At 47.1% G+C, this 27,672-nt stretch overlaps 1 protein-coding gene across 5 annotated transcripts; it reads right to left on the bottom strand.

Moving 5' to 3' along the window:
• On the bottom strand, nucleotides 1–26,732 carry HDHD2 (haloacid dehalogenase like hydrolase domain containing 2). Of its 5 annotated transcripts, none has more exons than XM_070736416.1 (7): nucleotides 26,545–26,732; nucleotides 23,338–23,439; nucleotides 19,943–20,151; nucleotides 7,860–7,944; nucleotides 5,554–5,770; nucleotides 1,692–1,755; nucleotides 1–419 (listed from the first exon to the last, which is right to left on the bottom strand). In XM_070736416.1, exons 2-7 carry the CDS (start codon nucleotides 23,436–23,438, stop codon nucleotides 316–318), a joined length of 780 nt encoding a protein of 259 aa, XP_070592517.1. In that variant the 5' UTR covers nucleotide 23,439; nucleotides 26,545–26,732; the 3' UTR covers nucleotides 1–315. The 5 variants fall into 5 exon arrangements, with proteins under 5 accessions (XP_070592517.1, XP_070592520.1, XP_070592518.1 ...); XM_070736419.1 differs by having other exon boundaries at nucleotides 26,651–26,715; XM_070736417.1 differs by having other exon boundaries at nucleotides 26,642–26,702.
• Nucleotides 26,733–27,672: the final 940 nt, after the last annotated feature.

The following is a 27,672-nucleotide window of genomic DNA, read 5'->3' as shown; positions in this document are numbered from 1 at the left end:
TATTATTATTATCAAATTTATTTGCCACCCCTCTCGCATTTCAAGTCACGTATTTCCTTCCTTATTGAACCTCACAAATTTCCCCTCTCTGCTTTCAGGAACTGAGCAAGGTAAGACAGGAAAGTTGGGCACAAACTCCTGTTGGACAGGATAACTTTTCGGGGTGTGGGAAGCAATTATTACGCTGAGAACATTCGTTTCATCACAGTCCCCCAAAGGGTAGAGTCCAGTGGCAATGCCCCAAGAAAGTCCGAACGCTCTGCAAAGGATGCTGTGGGCCAATTCATTTAGTGGCACAAAAGTTGTAGCGCTTCTTCAAAGCAGATGTCGGAGGATGTGTTCCACGGCATGTGGAAAGCTCTCGCAGATTAAGTAAGGGGGTGGATTGATTTTGCCTTCATCGGCATCTCGATATTTCCCTGCAATTAGAAAATCAGAAATAAATAGTTCAGACTATAAGACGCCCAAGATTTCAAAGAGATAAGAGACATAGAGACATAGAAGATTGACGACAGAAAAAGACTTCATGGTCCATCTAGTCTGCCCTATACTATTTCCTGTATTTTATCTTAGGATGGATATATGTTTATCCCAGACATGTTTAAATTTAGTTACTGTGGATTTACCAACCATGTCTGCTGGAGGTTTGTTCCAAGCATCTACTACTCTTTCGGTAAAATAATATTTTCTCACGTTGCTTCTAATCTTTCCCCCAACTAACCTCAGATTGGGTCCCCTTGTTCTTGTGTTCACTTTCCTATTAAAAATACTCCACTCCTGAACCTTTATTTAACCCTTTAACGTATTTAAATGTTTCGATCATGTCCCCCCTTTCCCTTCTGTCCTCCAGACTATACAGATTGAGTTCATTAAGTCTTTCCTGATAAGTTTTATGCTTAAGACCTTCCACCATTTTTGTAGCCCATCTTTGGACCCGTTCAATTTTATCTGTCTCTTTTTGTAGGTGAGGTCTCCAGAACTGAACACAGTATTCCAAATGGGGTCTCACCAGCGCTCTATACAGCGGGATCACAATCTCCCTCTTCCTGCTTGTTATATCTCTAGCTACGCAGCCAAGCATCCTACTTGCTTTCCCTACCGCCTGACCGCACTGCTCACCCATTTTGAGACTGTCAGTAATCACGACCCCTAAATCCTTCTCTTCTGAAGTTTTTGCTAACACAGAACTGTCAATACAATACTCGGATTGAGGATTCCTTTTCCCCAAGTTCATTATTTCACATTTGGAACAAAAAAAGGTTTTGTCCCCCCACCCTAGCCTTCAGGAGCACTCTGCAGGCCTCCCAAACCCTCTCTGCACCCCGTTTTTTGCAAAAAAAATTGCAACCTTGCAAAATCTAGTCTTGAGAAACATTTGTGAGTATCTGTTCCTGCCGGAATTAATTGGCTTTAATTTACAACTTTCTGTTGGACATTCGGAGAGGGGCGGCATACAAATCTAATGAATTGAATTGAATTTATTATCAGTTGGACTGATAATGCTGGAGTCTTGGCAGGCAAAGTGCCATTCCTTTGAGTTCCTCACTGTTTCCAGCACTTTGCTCTGTAAATAGACTATTGTACATATTAATTTGGAGTCCGACTCTTCTTTTGGGCTTAATTGCTGCTAACTGACAGAGCTGGTCAAAACACAAGTGTAGTTCTTTTAGTGCCCAGGTGTCGCTACTTACCGGTCTTCACCAGTATTCCCAGCATGCCAGCATTCTGGGCACCTCCAACATCATCCCTGCAGTCCTGCAAATAGAAAATAGAAACATAGAAGATTGACAGCAGAAAAAGACCTCATGATCCATCTAGTCTGCCCTTTTATCTTAGGATGGATATATGTTTATCCCAGGCATGTTTAAATTCAGTTACTGTGGATTTACCAACCACGTCTGCTGGAAGTTTGTTCCAAGCATCTACTACTCTTTCAGTGAAATAATATTTTCTCATGTTGCTTCTGATCTTTCCCCCAACTAACCTCAGATTGTGCCCCCTTGTTCTTGTGTTTACTTTCCTATTAAAAACACTTCCCTCCTGAACCTTATTTAATCCTTTAACATATTTAAATGTTTCGATCATGTCCCCCCATTTCCCTTCTGTCCTCAAGACTATACAGATTGAATTCATGACGTCTTTCCTGATAGGTTTTATGCTTAAGACCTTCCACCATTTTTGTAGCCCATGAAAGAAATGCAAGAGAAATGAAAAATAAAATAAAATAAAATAAAAAATATAAAAGAAATAAAATTAAAAAATAAAAAATAAAATAAAATAGAATAACAGAGTTGGAAGGGACCTCTGCTTAGGCAGGAAACCCTACATCAGTGATGGTGATCATTTTTTCCTCAAGTGCCGAAAGTGATTGCGCGTACAAACACACCCATGTGTGCACAACCCCCTCCCCTGTGCTGCACCACTTCCATGCATGCACACGCAACTCCCCTGTGTTTCCCTGCACAAGAACCTCCCGTGCCCCATTTGGGGCCTAGCAGGCCTCGCTGAAGCCTGCTAGGCCGGAAATGGCCTCCCTGAAGTCTGCTAGGCCGGAAAGGGCCTCGCTGAAGCCTGCTAGGCCGGAAAGGGCCTCCTGAAGCCTGCTAGGCCGGAAAGGGCCTCCCTGAAGCCTGCTAGGCCAGAAAGGGCCTCCCTGAAGCCTGCTAGGCTGGAAATGGCCTCCCTGAAGCCTGCTAGGCCGGAAATGGCCTCCCTGAAGCCTGCTAGGCCGGAAATGGCCTCCCTGAAGCCTGCTAGGCCGGAAAGGGCCTCCCTGAAGCCTGCTAGGCCGGAAAGGGCCTCGCTGAAGCCTGCTAGGCCGGAAAGGGCCTCCCTGAAGCCTGCTAGGCCGGAAAGGGCCTCCCTGAAGCCTGCTAGGCCGGAAATGGCCTCCCTGAAGCCTGCTAGGCCGGAAATGGCCTCCCTGAAGCCTGCTAGGCCGGAAATGGCCTCCCTGAAGCCTGCTAGGCCGGAAATGGCCCATTTCCAGACTTCCGATAGGCCCTAGTAGGCCTGTTTTTCAGTAATGTAGTTTTTAGTTTGATTTCTGTGTGGTTGCGTGTTTCTTTATTCCAATCGGGCCCGTCCCTAGACAGAACACTATTGCTATTATTTGCCTTTTGAACAAACATCTTTGGTACATTACATGTTATCAGATAAAAATGAACAACTTTTAAATGTTTTATGAAGTCTGTTAATACTGTATTTTGCTCAAAGTAAAAAAACATTTTTTCCCTCCACATCATAAAATACAAAAAAACCATATACCTTCTGTTTTGTTACAATAAAATAGTTTTGGATTAGTAATTATTATATAATCAAATTATACATTTGTAAATCCCATCTATTTAATTTCAGTTATCATCACACACACCTTCTAATTTCATCATCGAGATAAATCTCCATTAATGTCTAATTAAGTCCATCATTAATATTCTTTAATGATACTGTATTTTGAATGGTAAACCGCCCAGGTTGTTTGCTGAGAAGGGCAGCTATAAAAATTCCAAAAATATCTAAATAAACACAGCAATAGCATTTACCATTTAGACTTATATACTGCCTCATAGTGCTTTTGCAGCCCTCTCTAAGCAGTTTACAAAATCAGCCTCTTGTCCCCAACAATCCTACAAAACTTTTGCCAGACCAATCCTTGAATACAGTTCATCTGTCTGGAACCCACACCACATCTCGGACATCAACACCCTAGAAAATGTCCAAAGATATTTCACCAGAAGAGCCCTTCACTTCTCCACTCGAAACAGAATGCCCTACAAAAGCAGACTATCAATCCTGGGTCTAGAAAGCTTAGAACTACGACGCCTAAAACACGATCTAAGTATTGCCCACAAGATCATATGCTGCAACGTCCTACCTGTCAATGACTACTTCAGCTTCAACCGCAACAACACAAGAGCACGCAACAAATTCAAATTTAATATTAATCGCTCCAAGCTTGACTGTAAAAAAATATGACTTTAGCAATCGAGTTGTCGAAGCGTGGAACTCATTACCGGACTCAGTAGTGTCAACCCCTAACCCCCAACATTTCTCCCTTAGACTATCCACGATTGACCTCTCCAGGTTCCTAAGAGGTCAGTAAGGGGCGTACATAAGTGCACTAGAGTGCCTTTTGTCCCCTGTCCAATTGTCTCTCCTTATCTCATTTATCTTTTCTTCCTTTCATATATCTTCTCCTCTACTTTTATATCTTTTCTTTATATACTGTATAATACTTCATGTCTATCCTCTTCAATATGTATTGTGTATTGGACAAAATAAATAAATAAATAAATAAAATAAAAAATCTGGGTCCTCGTTGTATTAGCAATAGCACTTTTTAACAGCCAGCATATTGCCTCCACAATCCGGGTCCTCATTTTACCCACCTCGGAAGGATGAAAGGTCGAGTCAACCTTGAGCTGGTGGTGAGATTTGAACTGCTGAACTACAACTAGCAGTTAGCTGAAGTAGCCTGAAGTGCTGCACTCTAACCACTCCGCCACCCCAGCAACCTTCTCAATGAGCAAAGTCAACGGGGAAGTCAGATCCACTTCACAACCAGGTTACTAATTCATCAACTGCGGTGATTCGCTTAACAATGGACACAAGAAAAGTTGTCTCACTGAACAGGCTGGGCTCAGCGATGGTCATAAATTGAGGACTACCTCTAGCATCATGGACCTGAAACCAGGAAAGCTCAGATCGGTGTTCCATGTATCTGCCTACCCTGTTTCCCCGAAAATAAGTCGTACCCCGAAAGTAAGGCATGTCAGAGGTTTTGCAGAATTTGCTAATATAAGGCACCCCCCAAAAATAAGGTGTAGTCAAGTTTACATACGGTACAGTGGAAAAACATACGATACCATTCAAAGCTGTTCCTAGCGGTTCTGTAATAATGTGGCGTCCCCTGCTGGCCCCTTCCATCGCTTTGTACCGTCCAGTACAGCAGACACAGTCTGCTGCTGTCTCACCGCCATTACAGTCTCCACTACAGTGCGTAGACAGTAGTTCCTCTGGTGGCTGCAAGCTGCAATAGCGGGAGTATACTGTTGTACCATGTAAGTGCCGTCGTTTGTGTGTGTGGGTGCCATACTGACAGATACCGTACTGTAATCAGTGTATCGTACGGTACACTTTCTTTGGGGGTGTCAGCTTTTCTGCCTGTGAATTTGTCTTATTTGAGAAATATAAGGGACCCCCCCCGAAAATAAGACGTAGCACAACTTTTGGAGCCAAAATTAATATAAGACAGTGTCTTATTTTTGGGGAAACACGGTAGCAACCGGAACAATTAAGCCGTAACTTTAATTGGCTTCCCTATCCTTGCTTAGCACCATCTGTGTGCACCATCTGTGTGGTACCCCAACATGCCCCCACCTCGGAAGGATGGAAGGCTGAGTCAACCTTGTGCCGGTGGTGAGATTTGAACCGCTGAACTACAGCTAGCAGTTAGCTGAAGTAGCTTACAGTGCTGCACTCTAACCACGGCACCACCCTGGCTCTTCAACAACCAAGCAACCAAGCAAGTTTGAAAGGATTCAAGGGACTCACATCGCCGATCATGATGGCTTCTTCAGGTCCACAGTTGGTTCCACGCAAGGCCTCCAGGAAAAATGTCTGCTCCGGTTTCCCCACCACCGTGGCTTTCTGGTCAGTGGCATACTCCAGGCCGGTCACAAAGGGCCCTGGGCCGAGGGCAAGGCCATCTTTCCTCTTGTAATACCTTGCCTTGTGAATAGCTATGAGGGGAGCCCCGTCCAGCACTAACCTTGGAAGAGGAAGGAGACAAGAGCTAAGCTTCCTGATAAATCATAAAACACAAAAGGAGTCCCGCAAAACCTCTTTTTACGAGGGTTATCCAGAAAGTCAGGTTACAAAAAAGCCCTACATGGCATCGGACCAGAATACCTCAGGGACCATCTTCTGCCGCACGAATCCCAGCGGCCAATTAGGTCCCACAGAGTGGGCCTTGTCCGGGTCCTGTCGACTAAGCAACATCGTCTGGCGGGGCCCAGGGGAAGAGCCTTCTCTGTGGCAGCCCCGGCCCTCTGGAATCAATTCCCCCCGGAGATCAGAACAGCCCCCTCCCTCCTTGCCTTTCATAAGTTGTTGAAAACGCATCTTTGCCGCCAGGCATGGGGAAATTGACACCTCCCCTAACTACTGTTTTATGTACGGTTTGATTGGGTTGTGTGATTATTTTATTAAATAAGGGTTTTTAAATTGTGTTTTTAGATATTGGATTTGTACTTTGTTATTATTGTTGTGAGCCGCCCCGAGTTCTAGGAGAGGGGCAGCATACAAATCTAATAAATAATAATAATAATAATAATAATAATAATAATAATAATAATAGTATAATATAATTATAATATATTATAATATAATAAAACCAACTTCTCCCACGAACATTCCCACAAGAGTTACGTGACTTGTAATAATAATAATAATAATAATAATAATAATAATAATAATAATAATAATAATAATAAAATAAATAATATATTTATAATATATAAATTTATAATATATTATAATATAAATTTATAATATATTATAATATATTATTATAATATAATAAAACCAATTTCTCCCACGAACATTCCCACAAGTTACGTGACTTATAATAATAATAATGATAATAATAATTATTATTACAAGTCACATAACTCTTGTGGGAATGTTCGCGGGAGAACTTGGTATTACTATTGTGTAGTGGGAAGCAGCGGAAGAGAACGAGTAGTGCCAGCGGTCAGTAGATCATCGACTGGCATTGTGGCGAAGGTTAGAGTTGAGCATCCTCATTCCATTTCCCACCAAGTGATAAGTGCGTGCTGTAATACGCTACCTAAATGCTAAGGGCAGGAACGCTGCTGTGATGGGTGCCCAAGATGCTTAATGAAGCACACAAAATCGACAGAGTTAGTGCAACCCAAGAATTTCTTGAAAGTTGCGAGATTGAAGGGTTTTTTCAACTGGATAGTGGCAGGAGATGAAACTTGGGTTATCACCCTACGCCAGAGAGCAAACATCAATCAATGCAGTGGCATCATACCCATTCTCCTTCAGCCAAAAAAAATTCAAAACTCAGCAATCGGTGAGAAAAATCTTGAACACCCATCGCACACAAATCTTTGGCACCTATTGCAGCAGCGTTCATGCCCTTAGCATTCAGGTAGCGTATCACAGCGCGCACTTCGCACTTGGAGGGAAGCGGAATGAGGACACTCATCTCTAACCATCGCCACAATGCCAGTCAATGATCTACTGACCCCTGGCACTGCTCGTTCTCTTCCGCTGGCTTCCCGCTACACGATAGTAATACCAACTTCCCCCGCGAACATTCCCGCGAGAGCTATGTGCCTTGTAACCTTACTTTCCGGATAACTCTTGTATTTCAACAGTTATGAAATCTGTTTATTCTCAGCCATCATTAGTCTCAAACAATGTTAATTACTCTGCCAAAGTCTTTTGGAAGAAGGCTGATAAACACCAACATTACATATTGCTCTTGGCAACCGTCCACAAAAGAAGCTACATCAGAACTCTTATGGTAGGATGAGAACTAGTTAGTTAGTTAGTTAGTTAGTTGGTTGGTTGGTTGGTTGGTTACTTAGTTAGTTAGCTGGCTAGCTAGTTAGTTTACTTACTTACTTACTTACTTACTTACTTACTTACTTACTTATTTATTGGATTTGTATGCCGCCCCTCTCCGTAGACTAGTAGACTACTAGTTGCACCAGTAGTGGCGGAAATAGCAATCTGCCCCTGATGAGGGCCCACTATAGTACCCAGTAAGCTGGAGAGCAGGACCCCACGTGAACAATTCAAGTGGGGAGGGGCTTATTCCTGCTTACCTGAAAGCTCTGTTCATAGTTTGATAGTTGAACTGGTCCGGAGCCAAGCCAACCACTACGGCATTCGGATCGCTTGTGTCTATGCCTAGAGGAAAATGCAGGCATCTGTTAAAGCGAGTCCTAGCCACGTCCCTACAGAGGAAGGGTTCTCATGGGTGGCCTGGCTTTCTTTTTCCCCAAAAACCTGCGGGGTGACTTTGCCTAATCACCCAGCAATTGTGAGTTCTAGTCCCACCTAAGACAAATAAAAGCCAGCTGGGTGACTTTAGGTCAACCACCCGGAGACGGTGAGTTCTAGGGCTGCCTTAGGCACGAAAGCTGGAAGGGTGATTTTGGGCCAATCACCAGGAGACTGTGAGTTCAAGTCCCGCCTGAGGCATGAGAGTTGGATGGGTGATTGTAGGTCAATCACCAAGAGACTGCGAGTTCCAGTCCTGCCATAGGTACAAAAGCTGGATGGGTGACTTTATAATTTATTTTTTTATTTTATATCAACAAACATACAAACAACATTAAACATTTAAACTTATTTATATACATAATGGCTAATATCTTACAATTCTGTTTTAAATACCTTATGTTCCCTTAATACTAATTCCCTTTCTTTTCTTTTTGCTATACAGTTATACAGTTTCTCCCACACTCTATAGTAGTTCTTATTTTGTTTGTTCTGTATTTCATACGTTAATTTACTTAATTTAGCACAGTCCAACATTTTTTTAATCACCATCTCTTCATTTGGTATCTTTTCTTGTTTCCGGGTTTGTGCGAATGCCAATCTTGCTGATGTTAGTATGTGTGTTATTAGGTAATAGTCTTCTTTGCTGTGTTGGCCTCTGATTATTCCTAATAAATACATTTCAGGTTTTGTTTCTAATTTGTATGCCAATATTTCTTCCAGCCAGGTCTGAGTTCTAATCCAAAATTTCCTTTATTTATTTATTTATTTTTATTAATTATTTGGATTTGTATGCCGCCCCTCTCCGAAGACTCGGGGCGGCTCACAACAAGTGTAAAACAAATCATAAATAATTCAATTAATTAAAATACAGTGATCCCTCGAGTTTCGCGAGGGTTCCGTTCCAAGACCCCTCGCGAAACTCGATTTTTCGCGATATAGCGGTGCGGAAGTAAAAACACCATCTGCGCATGTGCGGCCATTTTTTTCATGGCCGCACATTTGCAGATGGTGAAGTTTGCGTGTGGGCGGTGGGGAAGACCAAGGGAAGGTTCCTTCAGCCGCCCAACAGCTGATCTGCTCGGTAGCGCGGCAGCAGCGAGGAGCCGAAGATGGGGTTTCCCCTTTGCCTGGGCAACGGGGAAACCTCATCTTCGGCTCCTCGCTGCTGCCGCGCTACCGAGCAGATCAGCTGTTGGGCGGCCGAAGGAACGTTCCCTGGGTCTTCCCCGCCGCCTCGGATCCTCGCTGATGCCCGCCCGCCGTTTGCCGCTCGCCCCGTTCGGCGGCCGCACATCCCGTTCGCCCGCCGCTCGCCCCGTTCGCCCGCCGCTCCCCTCGTTCTCCCCCCATTCCCCTCGTTCGCCCGCCGCTCCCCTCGTTCGCCCCCCACTCCCCTCGTTCGCCCGCCGCTCGCCTCATTCGCCCGCCGCTATCGAACTTGCTATCGAGCCTGCTAATGAAATCCAACCCGCAGCGGCCCTTTCCCTCTCCAGGCTGCGGGAGGGGTCCGGAGAACAATGCCTGGCGCCGCGCTCCTGGCTGGGCTTTTTTCCCCCATTTCCCCTCGGGTGGAATTTCAGACCCTCCGCCGGTTGGATTTCATTAGCAGGCTCGATAGCAAGTTCTTCCTCCCTTTAGAAAGCCCCGCAGCCTCCTCCGCCCGGCGAGGCCGCCAGCGAGGACCCGCAAAGCCGCCGCAGCGAGGCCAAGCCGCCCGCTCCCACGGCACAGGCTCCCAACACAGCGCCGCTCAGCCCGCCCTCGGCGATGCCTCCGCGGATCTGCAAACCCAGCCAAGCGACGCCTCTGGTCTGGGCGAAGGCAGTGGGCAGGCCCCGCCGCAGCAGTCCCCGCGGGCACCGCGCGCCAAGGGCCGGCCAGGCCGCCGGCCAACAAAGGGGCTCCCTCGCCTCCCTCGGGCAGGTTTACAAAGGCAGCGCGGCAACTTGGAGCCCGGCACGCCCCGCAGCCCTCGCCTCGCCCGCCCCCGCCTGGCCGGCGCTCCGGCTACCCCCGGCTGAGGAAGAACCGAGTAGCCCCCGCCCTCCCCCGCCCGGCTCCCTTCAGCCCCCCGGGGCCAAGCGGGCGGGGGGCGGGCGGGACTTCGCCTGTCTCCGCCGCCAGCATCGCCCCTCCGGCAGGCCGGCCTCCCCCGCCCGCCTCTGCTGCAGCCGCCGCCGCCTCCCCGACTGGCACAAAAGGGCCCCGCCCGCCCCGCCCCGAACCTTACCTTGCGAGTTTTTGGCTGCGGGGGGAGAAGTAGGATTTTCCTAACTCCCTCCCCCTGCAGCCAAAAACTCAAAGCCTGTATCCTGCCGCCCGGTTTACCCAGGACACGAGCGGCGAAGTGACTTGGAGGAATGGAAAGTCCAAACCGCCCGGTTTCAGTGGGGTTTCCCCGTTGCCCAGGGATTCCTTCGCCCGAACGGAGGTGGCTGTGGTGGGTTCAGGAATCCCTGGGCAACGGGGAAACCCCACTGAAACCGGGCGGGTTAAGCCTCCTTCGGCGACTGCGGAACTGCTTGCTGTCAACTTTGCACTGGGCAAAGAACTCTTCACCTCCCGCCAGGCACGGACGAAAGGCGTGGAAGTCTATTGTAGCAGCTGCTACAGCGGAGACATTGGGGGGGGGGGGAGGCAGGAGGCAGGAGATCCGGCCCTTCACTTGCCCTCCCAGCAAAAGGCAAAGCCGCGCAGCTCCCCAGCCGCCAAAGGAGGCTTAACCCCACCCCTCTGTCCCACTCATCGCCCGTGGTCGGCATAACCTCCTCCTGCCTATCCCCGCTCTTCTGCCGGCCACGGGCGATGGGTGGGACAGAGGGGTGGGGTTAAGCCTCCTTTGGCGGCTGGGGAGCTGCGCGGCTTTGCCTTTTGCTGGGAGGGCAAGTGAAGGGCCGGATCTCCTGCCTCCTGCCTCCCCCCCCCCCAATGTCTCCGCTGTAGCAGCTGCTACAATAGACTTCCACGCCTTTCGTCCGTGCCTGGCGGGAGGTGAAGAGTTCTTTGCCCAGTGCAAAGTTGACAGCAAGCAGTTCCGCAGTCGCCGAAGGAGGCTTAACCCGCCCGGTTTCAGTGGGGTTTCCCCGTTGCCCAGGGATTCCTTCGCCCGAACGGAGGTGGCTGTGGTGGGTTCAGGAATCCCTGGGCAACGGGGAAACCCCACTGAAACCGGGCGGGTTAAGCCTCCTTCGGCGACTGCGGAACTGCTTGCTGTCAACTTTGCACTGGGCAAAGAACTCTTCACCTCCCGCCAGGCACGGACGAAAGGCGTGGAAGTCTATTGTAGCAGCTGCTACAGCGGAGACATTTTGGGGGGGAGGCAGGAGGCAGGAGATCCGGCCCTTCACTTGCCCTCCCAGCAAAAGGCAAAGCCGCGCAGCTCCCCAGCCGCCAAAGGAGGCTTAACCCCACCCCTCTGTCCCACCCATCGCCCGTGGTCGGCATAACCTCCTCCTGCCTATCCCCGCTCTTCTGCTGGCCACGGGCGATGGGTGGGACAGAGGGGTGGGGTTAAGCCTCCTTCGGCGACTGCGGAACTGCTTGCTGTCAACTTTGCACTGGGCAAAGAACTCTTCACCTCCCGCCAGGCACGGACGAAAGGCGTGGAAGTCTATTGTAGCAGCTGCTACAGCAGAGACATTGGGGGGGGGAGGCAGGAGGCAGGAGATCTGGCCCTTCACTTGCCCTCCCAGCAAAAGGCAAAGCCGCGCAGCTCCCCAGCCGCCAAAGGAGGCTTAACCCCACCCCTCTGTCCCACCCATCGCCCGTGGCCGGCAGAAGAGCGGGGATAGGCAGGAGGAGGTTATGCCGACCACGGGCGATGAGTGGGACAGAGGGGTGGGGTTAAGCCTCCTTTGGCGGCTGGGGAGCTGCGCGGCTTTGCCTTTTGCTGGGAGGGCAAGTGAAGGGCCGGATCTCCTGCCTCCTGCCTCCCCCCCAAAATGTCTCCGCTGTAGCAGCTGCTACAATAGACTTCCACGCCTTTCGTCCGTGCCTGGCGGGAGGTGAAGAGTTCTTTGCCCAGTGCAAAGTTGACAGCAAGCAGTTCCGCAGTCGCCGAAGGAGGCTTAACCCGCCCGGTTTCAGTGGGGTTTCCCCGTTGCCCAGGGATTCCTTCGCCCGAACGGAGGTGGCTGTGGTGGGTTCAGGAATCCCTGGGCAACGGGGAAACCCCACTGAAACCGGGCGGGTTAAGCCTCCTTCGGCGACTGCGGAACTGCTTGCTGTCAACTTTGCACTGGGCAAAGAACTCTTCACCTCCCGCCAGGCACGGACGAAAGGCGTGGAAGTCTATTGTAGCAGCTGCTACAGCGGAGACATTTGGGGGGGGGAGGCAGGAGGCAGGAGATCCGGCCCTTCACTTGCCCTCCCAGCAAAAGGCAAAGCCGCGCAGCTCCCCAGCCGCCAAAGGAGGCTTAACCCCACCCCTCTGTCCCACCCATCGCCCGTGGCCGGCAGAAGAGCGAGGATAGGCAGGAGGAGGTTATGCCGACCACGGGCGATGAGTGGGACAGAGGGGTGGGGTTAAGCCTCCTTTGGCGGCTGGGGAGCTGCGCGGCTTTGCCTTTTGCTGGGAGGGCAAGTGAAGGGCCGGATCTCCTGCCTCCTGCCTCCCCCCCCCCCCCCAAATGTCTCCGCTGTAGCAGCTGCTACAATAGACTTCCACGCCTTTCGTCCGTGCCTGGCGGGAGGTGAAGAGTTCTTTGCCCAGTGCAAAGTTGACAGCAAGCAGTTCCGCAGTCGCCGAAGGAGGCTTAACCCGCCCGGTTTCAGTGGGGTTTCCCCGTTGCCCAGGGATTCCTGAACCCACCACAGCCACCTCCGTTCGGGCGAAGGAATCCCTGGGCAACGGGGAAACCCCACTGAAACCGGGCGGTTTGGACTTTCCATTCCTCCAAGTCACTTCGCCGCTCGTGTCCTGGGTAAACCGGGCGGCAGGATACAGGCTTTGAGTTTTTGGCTGCAGGGGGAGGGAGTTAGGAAAATCCTACTTCTCCCCCCGCAGCCAAAAACTCGCAAGGTAAGGTTCGGGGCGGGGCGGGCGGGGCCCTTTTGTGCCAGTCGGGGAGGCGGCGGCGGCTGCAGCAGAGGCGGGCGGGGGAGGCCGGCCCGCCGGAGGGGCGATGCTGGCGGCGGAGACAGGCGAAGTCCCGCCCGCCCCCCGCCCGCTTGGCCCCGGGGGGCTGAAGGGAGCCGGGCGGGGGAGGGCGGGGGCTACTCGGTTCTTCCTCAGCCGGGGGTAGCCGGAGCGCCGGCCAGGCGGGGGCGGGCGAGGCGAGGGCTGCGGGGCGTGCCGGGCTCCAAGTTGCCGCGCTGCCTTTGTAAACCTGCCCGAGGGAGGCGAGGGAGCCCCTTTGTTGGCCGGCGGCCTGGCCGGCCCTTGGCGCGCGGTGCCCGCGGGGACTGCTGCGGCGGGGCCTGCCCACTGCCTTCGCCCAGACCAGAGGCGTCACTCGGCTGGGTTTGCAGATCCGCGGAGGCATCGCCGAGGGCGGGCTGAGCGGCGCTGTGTTGGGAGCCCGTGCCGTGGGAGCGGGCGGCTTGGCCTCGCTGCGGCGGCGGCGGCTTTGCGGGTCCTCGCTGGCGGCCTCGCCGGGCGGAGGAGGCTGCGGGGCTTTCTAAAGGGAGGAAGAACTTGCTATCGAGCCTGCTAATGAAATCCAACCGGCGGAGGGTCTGAAATTCCACCCGAGGGGAAATGGGGGGAAAAAGCCCAGCCGGGAGCGCGGCGCCAGGCATTGTTCTCCGGACCCCTCCCGCAGCCTGGAGAGGGAAAGGGCCGCTGCGGGTTGGATTTCATTAGCAGGCTCGATAGCAAGTTCGATAGCGGCGGGCGAACGAAGCGAGCGGCGGGCGAACGAGGGGAGTGGGGGGCGAACGAGGGGAGCGGCGGGCGAACGAGGGGAGTGGGGGGCGAACGAGGGGAGCGGCGGGCGAATGAGGCAAGCGGCGGGCGAACGAGGGGAGTGGGGGGCGAACGAGGGGAGCAGCTGGCGAACGGGGCGAGCGGCGGGCGAACGGGACGTGCGGCCGCCGAACGGGGCGAGCGGCAAACGGCGGGCGGGCATCAGCGAGGATCCGAGGCGGCGGGGAAGACCCAGGGAACGTTCCTTCGTCCGCCTAGCAGTTGATCTGCTCGGCAGCGCAGCACCAGCGAGGAGCCGAAGATCTTCGGCTCCTCGCTGCTGCTGCGCTGCCGAGCAGATCAGCTGCTAGGCGGCCGCTCGAGAGCAAGAGGGGGAGAGAAAGAGAGAGAAGGAAAGAAAGAGATGAGAGAGGGAGGAAGAGAGTGTGAGAGAGGAAGAAGCAACATAGAGAGAGAGAAAGAAAGATGAGAAAGGAAGGAAGAGAGTGACCTGATCGGGTGGGGAAAATCGCGATATAGTGTTCGCGAAGATCGAGATGGTAACAATTGCTGAAAAATCGCGATATAGCGTTTTCGCGAAGATCGAGATCGCGAAACTCGAGGGATCACTGTATTTAAAGATTTAAAAAACCCCATATACTAACAGACACACACACAGGCATACCATGTATAAATTAAATGTGCCCAGGGGGAGATGTTTAGTTCCCCCATGCCTGACGGCAAAGGTGGGTTTTGAGGAGTTTACGGAAGGCAGGAAGAGTAGGGGCAGTTCTGATCTCCGGGGGGAGTTGGTTCCAGAGAGTCGGTGCCGCCACAGAGAAGGCTCTCCCCCTGGGGCCTGCCAACCGACATTGTTTAGTTGACGGGACCCGGAGGAGGCCCACTCTGTGGGACCTAATCGGTCGCTGGGATTCGTGCGGCAGAAGGCGGTCTCGGAGATATTCTGGTCCGATGCCATGAAGGGCTTTAAAGGTCATAACCAACACTTTGAATTGTGACCGGAAACTGATCGGCAGCCAATGCAGACTGCGGAGTGATGGTGAAACATGGGCATACCTGGGTAAGCCCATGACTGCTCTCGCAGCTGCATTCTGCACGATCTGAAGTTTCCGAACACTTTACAGTAGTCGAACCTCGAGGTGATGAGGGCATGAGTGACTGTGAGCAATGAGTCCCGGTCCAGATAGGGCCGCAACTGGTGCACCAGGCGAACCTGGGCAAACGCCCCCCTCGCCACAGCTGAGAGATGGTTTTCTAATGTGAGCTGTGGATCGAGGAGGACGCCCAAGTTGCGGACCCTCTCTGAGGGGGTCAGTAATTCCCCCCCCCCCCAGGGTAATGGACGGACAGATGGGATTGTCCTTGGGAGGCAGAACCCACAGCCACTCCGTCTTATCCGGGTTGAGTTTGAGTCTGTTGACACCCATCCAGGCCCCAACAGCCTCCAGGCACCGGCACATCACTTCCACCGCTTCGTTGACTGGGCATGGGGTGGAGATGTAAAGCTGGGTATCATCGGCATATTGATGATACTTCACCCCATGTCCTTGGATGATCTCACCCAGCGGTTTCATGTAGATGTTAAATAGCAAGGGGGAGAGGACCGACCCCTGAGGCACTCCACAAGGGAGAGACCTCGGAGCCAACCTCTGACCCCCCACTAACACCGACTGCGTCCGACTGGAGAGGTAGGAGGAGAACCACTGAAGCACAGTGCCTCCCACCCCCAACCCCTCCAACCGGTGCAGAAGGATACCATGGTCGATGGTATCGAAAGCCGCTGAGAGATCGAGGAGCACCAGGACAGAGGATAAACCCCTGTCCCGGGCCCGCCAGAGATCATCCATCAACGCGACCAAAGCTTCCGGACATAACCACCAAATGTGATAATATGTTCCAATGTTTAATTTGTACTTCCAGATTTGTTGCTTATACTCGGGTGTATTTTGGCTAAGCGTGCTGGGGCATAATGTAATCTGGAAAACATTTTATGTAGATTTTCTTTATATGGTATAGAAAGTGTCATCTTATAATTTATTTTCCATAGTTGGGTGACTTTAGGCCAATCACCAGGAGACTGTGAGTTCTAGTCCTGCCCTGGGCACAAAAGCTGGAAGGGTGACTTTGGACAAATCACTCTCTCTCATCCCATCACCGGACTGTTGCTGTGGGGAAAATAGGAGGAGGAGGAAGGAATATTAGGTATGTTCACTGCCTTGTGTTATTTATAAAGTAATGAATTTAGGAATTTTTTTTTAAAAAAAAATCCACTAAATGCTTAATTCCAGCAGACTACGAACCTGCATGGAGATTCAGCATATTTATCAGAATAGAAATAGAATAGAATAGAATAAACAAAGTTGGAAGGGACCTTGGAGGTCTTCTAGTCAACCCCCTGCTTAAGTAGGAAACCCTACACTACTTCAGACAAATGGTTATCCAACATCTTCTTAAAAACTTCCAGTGTTGGAGCATTCACAACTTCTGGAGGCAAGCTGTTCCACTGGTTTAATTGTTCTAACTGACAGAAAATTTCTCCTTAGTTCGAGATTGCTTCTCTTCTTGTTTAGTTTCCACCAGGGATGCATCGCAGCTGGTGTGGTAGGCGACTGTATATATATATATACACACACACACACATAGGAAAATACATGATGAAGGTTATAGAGGAGATACTCATAACAAAATATATCTAAGAAAGAATAGAAGAAGAGATATAGGAATAGAAGAAAGGTATAGGAGATATAGGAGAGCAATAGGACAGGGGATGGAAGGCACTCTAGTGCACTTGTACTCGCCTCTTACTGACCACTTAGGAATCTGGATAGGTCAACCGTGGATAATCTAAGGGTAAATTGTTGGGGGTTTGGGGATGACACTATGGAGTCTGGTAATGAGTTCCACGCTTCGACAACTCGGTTACTGAAGTCATATTTTTTACAGTCAAGTTTGGAGCGGTTAATATTAAGTTTAAATCTGTTGTGTGCTCTTGTGTTGTTGTGGTTGAAGCTGAAGTAGTCGGCGTTGCAGCATATGATCTTGTGGGCAATACTTAGATCTTGTTTAAGGCATCTTAGTTCTAAGCTTTCTAGGCCCAGGATTGAAAGTCTAGTCTCCCTCTTGACTCCCTCTTCTTTGTGGCAACCCCTGAGACAGTTATGGTGAACCTATGGCACGGGTGCCACAGGTGGCACGCAGAGCCATATCTGCCGGCACGCGAACCATTGCCCTAACTCAGCTCCAATGTGCATGTGTGTACCAGCCAGCTGATTTTTGGCTCGCAAGGAGGCCCTGGGAGGGCGTTTTTGGCTTCCAGAGAGCCTCCAGTGGGGTGGGGGAGGGCATTTTTACCCTGCCCTGGTTCCAGGGAAGCCTGAGGATGTCGAAACACAAGCCTACTGGGCCCACCAGAAGTTGAGAAACAGGTAATTTGCAGCCTCCAGAGGGCCTCTGGTAGACGGGGAAAGCTGTTTTCGTCCTCCCCATGCAGTGACTTATGGGTGTTGGCACCCACACATGCGCAATTGCACAGACTCATGGTCTTCCGACACCCAAGGGAAAAAATGGTTCGCCATCACTGCCCTGAGATATCTAAACACTGCTCTAGGCCCAGGATATTTTTTTAAAGGGACGGCGTCTTTATGAAAGGCAAAAAAAAAGGACGGGCAGCAACGAGAGATTCTCCAATGTGTATTTTTATGTATTTACTTGACTTACTTTGCAACACTCCCTGGGAGCATCTGGCTCCATTAAGCAAAGAATGGCTTACATTCATCTGGCTTGCAAGCTATCTTAAACGAAGATTATCCAAGAATAATTCCATAGTAGTTACTAACAGGGGCTTAAACATCTTTCATCGTACTTAAAAGTACTGGAGACACACACACACACAAATGGATATAAAGCATTTTAGGTGAAGGGAAGGAAAAGTCACGAATCCCAATGGGATTGGACACAGAATTGATCTAAAGACAGGAAACACAATCTGATTGAACTAAACTTTTAAATCTGTCTTACATTAAGATGTTTCAATGTCCTACACGGACCGGGGGGGGGGGGGGGCTAGGGGGGAAGATAGAACAGCAGGCAAATTTAGCTTGTCCACGTATGCCGAAACACAACACAACACAAATGGAATTTGTCTCAAGCTGCTTTCAGCTTTCCAATAATTGTTTGCTGAGTCCATATTGGTAACTACACAGACCTTGGAATTATCAAGAGGACTGCCATTCAGGAATATCTATGTTCAATTAATTAATTAATATCTATATCCAATATATTTATTTTAGCAGAAAAATCAACCAACATTCTCTTGAATTTCTCTATTTTTAAATCAAGCCTGACTTTTTATCAAACAGTTGTACCACCAAAATACCAAAGTTGTGTAACTTGGATTTATTTTAAGATAGGAGCTGGATTTCATGTGCAGCTACTGTATATCAGAAAACTAACTGCATATGTAAGTTACAGGTAGTCCTCGTTAATAACCACAATTAGGACTGGTAACTCAGTCATTCAGTGAAGCAGTACCATATTTTTCAGACTATAAGACCAAAGTGGGTGGAATTTTTTTTCTTTTTTTTAAGATAGAATTTTTAAACTGAATTTAAATAGAATTTAATTTTCCATGTTTCCTTTAAAAACAGTGAGACAATAAGTACAGTGAGTATTTATTTATTTAAAAAATACGACTTCAGCAATAGAGTGATCAACGCCTGGAATGCACTACCTGAGTCTGTGGTTTTTACTCCTAACCCCAAAACCTTTCACCTTAGACTACCTAAAATTGACCCCTCTCCCTTTCTAAGAGGTCTTTAAGGGGCGTGCATAAGTGCACCATTGTGCCTACCATCTGTTCTGCCGGGCTCTATGATATGAGTCTCCCGAAAAATTCAAGGGTACAAATTTCAGACACACACACACACAAGTTCAAAAACAATGTTCTTTATCACAAAAATTCAAAAGAAACAAAGCACCCTTTTTCTATTGCAAAGAGCACTACCAAAACAACCTTGTAGGCTGTACAATCCCCTTAATCAGTCCTTAAGTACTTAGCTAGCAGCTGTGAAGAAAGATCACAGCCCTCCTTCTTCCACGAAGTGAGACACACACACTTTGCTCTGCTTTGGTTTCAAAGTCATGAATAATCAACAAACAAAGTCTGGAAACAGCAAGGTACAGTCATGAAGAAACAACGATCAGATAATCTTCCACAACAGCCAAGCCAACATGCTGCTATTTATATCAGCAGCTCTAATTACTGGAGCCCCACCCAAACTCTTATCTCCTGTAATATGTCCTCAATTGGTCTCTTCGATGCATAATTCTGCGCCTGCGTGGGTCTAACACTTCCTCATCCGAATTGACCGAAGATAATGGAGATTGGCTTCCTGGGCTGTGTGCCAAGCCCCCCTCTTCCAAGTCACCCCCACCTTCTTCTTCGTCCAAGGAAACTGCACTACCTGACTCTGTCGGCAATAAAACAGGCCTATGACATGTTGATGTTTCCCCTGCATCCACCTCCACATTCCTTGGGGCAGGAGCTGAGCCAGAGCCAACCACAACACTGTCCCTGTCCTACTATGCGATTGTGTTTTATCATTACTTTTTATCATTACTTTTCTAATGTTTTATTTTAAGAAATTTAAGAACCTTTTAGTATATTAATTGGATAACTTTACTGTTGTATTTTCACTATATATTGTGAGCCGCCCCCCAAGTCCATGGAGAGGGGCAGCATACAGTCCAATTATTATTATTATTATTATTATTATTATTATTATTATTATTATTATTATTATTATTAATTAGATTTGTATGCCACCCCTCTCCGAAGAGTTAATAAATAAATAAATTACCATCCTATAATTGTTTGACAAATATATAAGTAAATAAAGCCGCCCCGAGTCTCCGGAGAGGGGCGGCATACAAATCTAATAAATTAAATTAAATTAACAAAATAAAATAAAATAAAATAAAGTATAGTGTGGCGTACTATAATGTAATAAAATAAAGTAAAATAAAATAAAATAATACCTGCAAAATCATGCAAAGCATTTTTCTCCACCATCAACAAAGGCCGGACCTTTTTCTGCTCCAACAGATTTCGGGCTGCCGTCAGAGAAGTGAAGATCTCGTCTTCCTTAATGTCAAACTCCAGTTTCTTCAGCCTCTCCAGCAAGTCTTGTTTGCACTCCTTTGTCGTGTTTGTCACAAACCGGATGGCCACGGGAGCAGAGCGCAACCTGGCCGGGACAAAAAGAGAAGTTTTTGGATCAAAGAGGTACTTTTGTGTATAATCCCACCATAGGAGTCCTCGACGTACGACCACAATTGAGCCCCAAAACAACAACAACTACTACTATTGCTACTGCTACTACTATTTATTTTTATTTATTGTTAGAGTTGAAAGGAACTATGCAGGTCATCAAGTCCAACCCCCTGCCTGAGCAGGAATCCTAAAGCACCCCAGCCAAATGGCAGTCCAATCTCCTCTTGAAAGTGTCCAGAATTGGGGAGTTCACAAACTCCGCAGGCAGGTTGTTCCAATGGTTGATCGCTCTGACCGTCAGGAAGTTCTTCCTTACTTCTAGGTTGAATCTCTCCTTGGTCAGCTTCCAGCCGTTGTTCCTCGTCCGGCCCTCTGGTACTCTGGAGAATAGAGTGACCCCTTCCTCTCTGTGGCAACCCCTCATATCCCTGTATACAGCTATCATGTCTGCTCTGCCCCTCCTTTTCTCTAGGCTATCCATGCCCAGTTCCCACAATCTCTCTTCGTAAGTCTTCGTTTCAAGTCGCCTAATCATTTTGGTTGCTCTTTTCTGCACCTTCTGCAGAGTTTCAATGTCTCTTTTGAAGTGTGGTGACCAGAACTGGATGCAGTACTCCAGATGTGGTCTGACCAGGGCGTAGTAGAGTGGTATTATGACTTCCCTGGTCTTGGAGTGTATCCCTCTGTTGATGCAGCTTAGGATGATGTTATTATTATTATTGTTGTTGTTGTTGTTAGTATGTCTCGGTGCAGCTAGGCTGCGAGACCTTTGACATACGCAGAGCAGAGTTTTTGGTAAGAGTGTGGATGTGTGATACAGCCAGTAATGACACAGACTTAGTATGCTAAACAAGTATTATTTACATATATACATATTTACAAGCACAAAGCAGAAAGGCATTGACTTATGGGTGTGGGCACCCGAGGAAAAAAAGATTCGCCATCACTGCCCTAGGAATATTCAACCCTGGAAGTGGTTGATGCCTCAACAGCTGTCCCCCTGCATTTTCACTTTTAATATATTTCATTCTGGGTTTTTTAACTGGCTCTTTTACTGATGTACTGCGTTTTTATATGGTTTTTAGATTTTTTAGGTTTTAATTGGACACCTTCCACAGCCATTCATTCTGTGAGTGAGATGGGTAGTATCTAAATTGACCAATAAATAAAATAATTAATAACTAAATAAACAGGAGCCTTAAATATTAGCTGCTTTTGATACAAGAGGACAATTTTCCAAAGCCTTCGACTCAGTGGTTCACGACAAATTACTCCTAAAACTCAAATCCTATGGCATCTCAGGATTCCTCCACAGCTGGATTACTGCATTCCTGTCAATTAGGCAACAAGTTGTCAAAATTGGAAGTGCCATTTCCAACCCCGTCCCTGTCAAAAGTGGCGTTCCCCGGGGCAGCGCACTAGGTCCTACTCTTTTCATTCTCTTCATCAACGACCTCTGCGATCATATCACAAGCAACTGTGCTCTTTTTGCCGACGATGTAAAACTATTCAACACCACGGACAACAAACACATCTACTCTCCAAAAAGACCTCGACTTTGTCTCAGATTGGTCTAACACCTGGCAACTTCAAATATCAACCAACAAATGCTCTACCCTCCACATCGGCAAAACGAATCCAAACCTCATATATAAACTGAATAAACAAAATCTCACAGCCAATCCCACTCAGTAAAAGACCTTGGAATACTAATATCAAATGACCTAAATGCTAAAGCACCCTGCAACCATAGTTCCCTCTAAGCTGAGCAGTGAGCAATCGCTCGCTTAAAAATCATCATCAACTCAGAGTTTTCCAAACCTGCCCAGAAGCCGAGAGGGAAAGAGTGAGAGGGAAGGAGAGAGAGAGGAAGAGAGAGAAACAGATAGAAAAAAGAGAGGAAGGAAAAGAGAAGGAAAAAGAACGGGAGTAAGGAAGAGAGAAAGAAAATCAAAATCTAGTTTGAAACTAGCTCAACTATTTAAGTGGCATTTTGATATTGATAGAGTTGCCCTATTATGAGCTCACTGTTATAGACACACAGTACAGTATTTTATTTTGAAATTCTCTCAGACAAAACAGGGTGGGTTTTTTATTTGTTTGTTTGTTTGTTTGTTTGTTTAATATTTCTGTGCCGCCCAGTCCCAAAGGGACTGCCACTCAGACACTATACTTTTCCGCCCACCCCCAAAAAATATTAGAGGGAACACTGCCTGCAACAATATTGCCAAAAAGGCTTCTAGAGTTGTTAACCTGATCCTAAGCAGCTTCTGCTCTGGCAATCTCACACTACTCACAAGAGCCTACAAAACTTTTGCCAGACCCATCCTTGCATCTGTCTGGAACCCATACCACATCTCAGACATCAACACCCTAGAAAACGTCCAAAGATACTTCACCAGAAGAGCCCTTCACCCCTCCACTCGAAACAGAATGCCCTACCAAAGCAGACTATCAATCCTGGGTCTAGAAAGCTTAGAACTACGACACCTAAAACACGATCTAAGTATTGCCCACAAGATAATATGCAGCAACGTCTTGCCTGTCAATGTCTACTTCAGCTTCAACCGCAACAACACAAGAGCATGCAACAAATTCAAACTTAATATTAATCGCTCCAAGCTTGACTGTAAAAAATATGACTTTAGCAATCGAGTTATCGAAGCGTGGAACTCATTACCGGACTCAGTAGTGTCAACCCCTAACCCCCAACATTTCTCCCCTAGACTATCCACGATTGACCTCTCCAGGTCCCTAAGAGGTCAGTAAGGGGCGTACATAAGTGCACAAGTGTGCCTTTCGTCCCCTGTCCAATTGTCTCTCCTTATCTCATATATATCTTTTCTTCCTTTCACATATCTTCTCCTCTATTTTTATATCTTTTCTTTATATATAATACTTCATGTCTATTCTCTTCAATATGTATTGTGTATTGGACAAAAATAAATAAATAAATGAATGAATGAATGAATAAATAAATGAATAAATGAATGAATGAATGGATAGATAGATAGATAGATAGATAGATAGATAGATAGATAGATAGATAGGGAATGCAACTATGCAAAGAAGGGGTTGGGGGAAAGTGCCTGCAAAAGCCTCTTTCTTATGTATGGAATTTGCAAAACTGTCACTTGGAACTTGGGAAGATATAACTTGCCTTCTAAGTGCTTCCTGGGCTCCTGGCACAGCTGAGTCTTCTATATGGAGCGTACCACTGAGATCCACCAAGACCACTTTTATCACACGTCGAGCTGCCATCCTTTAAGCCAAGAAGGAAGATTGGGGATGATAGAAAGGGGGAGGGGGGAGCATAAATGGTTAGATAACAATGGATGATTAAAACAAACAAGAAACCCCCACCTCCCCATCTCCCTGCTAAGTAGTTGGCCCACTCAAAAGAAGAAGTGGGGGCCAACATATAAAAATATATCAATAATTGTCATTTGCACCTCCATAACTGTCTGGTTTGGTTCTGCAACCCAACAAAACCGACACAGACTGCAGAAAAAACAATTGCTACCAACCTGCCTTCCATTGAGGACCTGTATACTGCACGAGTCAAAAAGAGGGCGGGGAAAATATTTATTGACCCCTCGCATCCTGGACATAAACTGTTTCAACTCCTACCCTCAAAACGTCGCTACAGAGCACTGCACGCCAAACCAATTAGACACAAGAAGAGTTTTTCCCCGAATGCCATCACTCTGCTAAACAAATAATTATTTCAAAACTGTCAAACTTTTTACTAAGTCTATTTCTACTAGCTTTTTCTCATCATTCCTATCATCCTTTTCCTCCCACTTAGGAGTGTATGACTGTAACGTTGCTTGCATCCTAAGATTTTTATTAATATTGATTGTTTCTTCATTGCTTATTTGACCTTTATGACAATCATTAAGTGTTGTACAACATGATTCTTGACAAACCTATATATTTTTTTATGTACACTGAGAGCATATACGCCAAGACAAATTCCTTGTGTGTCCAAACACACTTGGCCAATAAAGAATTCTATTCTACTCTACTCTATTCTATTCAATTCATGAATCAGAACATTCTCCTCCAATCTCTCAGAACAAGACAACATGATTTTCGTTTAAACAGAAAAAGTTACACATAAAAGAAAATCTGGAAATTGACATCAGATCCAGCTTCAGTTTCAGAGGATAATTGCCTAGCTGAACTCCCATATATTAGAGGTGGCACAGTGGTTAGAGTGCAACACTGCAGGCCACTTCAGCTGACTGTTTGCTAGCTGCAGTTCAGCAGTTCAAATCCAACCGACTCAAGGTTGACTCAGCCTTCCATCCTTCCGAGGTGGGTAAAATGAGAACCCAGATTGTTGGGGGCAAGAGGCTGACTCTGTAAACTGCTTGGAGAGGGCTGTAAAAGCACTAGGAAGCGGTATACAAGTCTAAGCGCTATTGCTATCAATTATCTTGCTACAATAGAAACAATCTGTTCCAATTGTAGCCTCATTTACGTAGTTCAACAGCAATTAAGATACGGCTTTTTAATTGGGAGGCTTCGATTCCCAGAATCCACGCCTCTTTAAAAGTGGCTCAGGTTATAACAATAACAACAACAATAATAACAAGAACAACAGAGTTGGAAGGGACCTTGGAGGTCTTCTAGTCTAATCCCCTGCTTAGGAAGGAAACTCTACACTACTTCAGTCAGATGGTTATCCAACATTTATTTATTGGATTTGTATGCCGCCCCTCTCCGTAGACTCGGGGCGGCTAACAACAATAGTACAAAACATCATGTAAATCCAATACTAAAACTAATACTAAAACAATTAAAAAACCCCTATTTGTAAAACCAAACATACATACAAACAAACAAACAAACAAACATACCATGCATAAATTGTAAAGGCCTAGGGGGAAAGAATATATTTTGCTTAAAAACTTCCAGTATTGGGGCATTCAACAATTTCTGGAGGCAAGCTGTTCAAAGTTGACAGGTTGACAGACAAGGTCATAAATAAGGTTGTTCCAGTTTTGTTGCCTGCAGCTCCACAAAGGAGGGATGTAGCATAAACTGGTAGAATGCAAAGCCAGAACAGGGACTCATGCAGAGACAATGGTGGCAAAGTGGCACTCCCTTTGGGCATTATAAGCTACCCACTAAGACGACTATTACTACGGTTATTAGAAGCTATGGCTACTTCAGCTCCAACCACAAAAATACACGCGCACAAAACAGATACAAACTTAAAGTAAACCGCTCCAAACTCGACTGTAAGAAATACGACTTTAATAACTGAGTAGTTAATGCATGGAACTCACTACCGGACTCTGTAGTATCATCACCTAACCCCCAAAAGTTTACCCTTAGACTATCCACTGTTGACCTCTCCCGATTCCTAAGAGGTCAGTAAGGGGTGAGCATAAGTCCTAAACAACTAAACAATGCCGCTTGGCGGGACCCAGGGGAAGAGCCTTCTCTGTGGTGGCCCTGGCCCTCTGGAACCAACTCCCCCCCAGAGATTAGAATTGCCCCCACCCTCCTTGCCTTTCGTAAGCTACTTAAAACCCACCTCTGTCGCCAGGCATGGGGGAATTGAAATGCTCTTTCCCCCTGGGCGTTTACAATTTCATGTACGGTATGTCTGTATGTATGTTTGGTTTTTTTTTATATTAATGGGTTTTAAATCATTTTTAGTATTTATTGGATTATTATTGTACATTGTTTTATTATTGCTGTTAGCCGCCCCGAGTCTCCGGAGAGGGGCGGCATACAAATCCAATAAATAAGTAAATAAATAAGTAAGTAAGTAAGTAAGTAAGTAAGTAAGTAGGTAGGTAGGTAGGTAGGTAGGTAGGTAGGTAGGTAAGTAAGTAAGTAAGTAAGTAAGTGAATAAAAATAAATAAATAAATAAATAAGTGCACCAGAGTGCCTTCCATTCCCTGTCCTAATCTCTCTCTCTCTCTCTCTCTCACACACACACACTAGTATTATGTATATAAACATTGTTATATCTTTGTATACCACCAATGCATACTTGAATGAATGGATTAATAAATAAATACATAATAAATAAATAAATAAATAATAAATTCAGCAATTGATGCAGCTGCTGCTGCTGTTGCCATTTATCCTAAGCAAAAGGCAGAAATGACCCTGCTGCAAAAAAAAAGAAAAAAAAGAGCTATGGCAAGATCAGAAATGCATGCAGGGGCACAACATGCAATCTCCCCACCGCTGCATTCTTTGGTCTTTAGTTTTACCAACTTTATCATTACCCCCCATCAGCTTTGCTGCACACACACCTGCCCCATTAAGGAGCAAAGCAACCTCACTCCTTGCCAATGTCATAGGGGGAAGGAAAATCCCCCACTACCTATCCTTCCCTACCTCGACACCCTCCTCGTTGCTCAGAAAAACCCTGCAGACTGAGCCCTTGGTGATACCACAAGGAGACAGGAGGCAACACTTCCCCCCTCTTTCACACCATTGGTACCGTCCCCGCCATTGGTGGCGCCTCGGATTGGACTGTACTATTACGATACGCAGGACGAACGATAAAAGCCTTCTCTCTCTATGACCCGGACATTGGGATTTGACGGAAGGGTCCTGTCGCGTAAGGACCTCTAGAAACGTCTAACAACTGCCTGGATGGGCCTTCTTTTATTTTATTTTATTTTATTTTTGGCTCGTCTGCAATCGAGAGATAATTTTCCCAAATAGCACAAACAAATGTGTCCCTTAATCGAGATCGCAACACTTATTTTGTATGCTGCCCGACGCTAACATTTTTGAACAGGCGATTAAATAAACACCTTTCTGGTCCCTTTGATACTGTAAGTTGGGATCTATTTTCTACTACAGTACAGTAAAAAAAAAAAAGTACATTCCTGCTGAATTTCTGCCTATCTGCAGGATCCAAGATCCCAAAGGAGATGGTATACAGGAACCTCTGATGTAAACCAGGGAATATATACAGGAACCTCTGAATCATCTGCTACAACGTTCTTCCTGTTAACGACTACTTTAGCTTCAACCACAACAACACAGGAGCACACAACAGATACAAACTTGATTGCATGAAATACGACTTTAGTAACTGAGTAGTTGATGCCTGGAACTCACTACCAGACTCTGTAGTATCATCGCCTAACCCCCAAAACTTTACCCTTAGACTATCCACTGTTGACCTCTCCTGATTCCCAAGAGGTCAGTAAGGGGCGTGCATAAGGGCACCAGCGTGCCTTCCATCTCCTGTCTTATTGTTTCCTTTTTACTAGTATCATGTATATAAATATTATATCTTTGTATACCACCAATACATACGTGACAAAACAAACAAAATAAATAAAATAAGCAGCAGGTGCTTATTATTTGTACCCCCAAAGTCTAGAAATTCACCACTACTAGATTTCTTTATGAGAACAACTAAAAACACTCTTGTTCACACAAACGGTTTCTGAATTTGCTGGTGTTATTTCCCCCCCCCCCTTTTTGGCAATGATGGGAAGACTTTTC

The sequence above is a fragment of the Erythrolamprus reginae genome, chromosome 2 (assembly GCF_031021105.1).
Source record: "Erythrolamprus reginae isolate rEryReg1 chromosome 2, rEryReg1.hap1, whole genome shotgun sequence".
NCBI lineage: Eukaryota > Metazoa > Chordata > Lepidosauria > Squamata > Dipsadidae > Erythrolamprus > Erythrolamprus reginae.
This window is presented reverse-complemented; position numbering and strand designations above follow the sequence as displayed.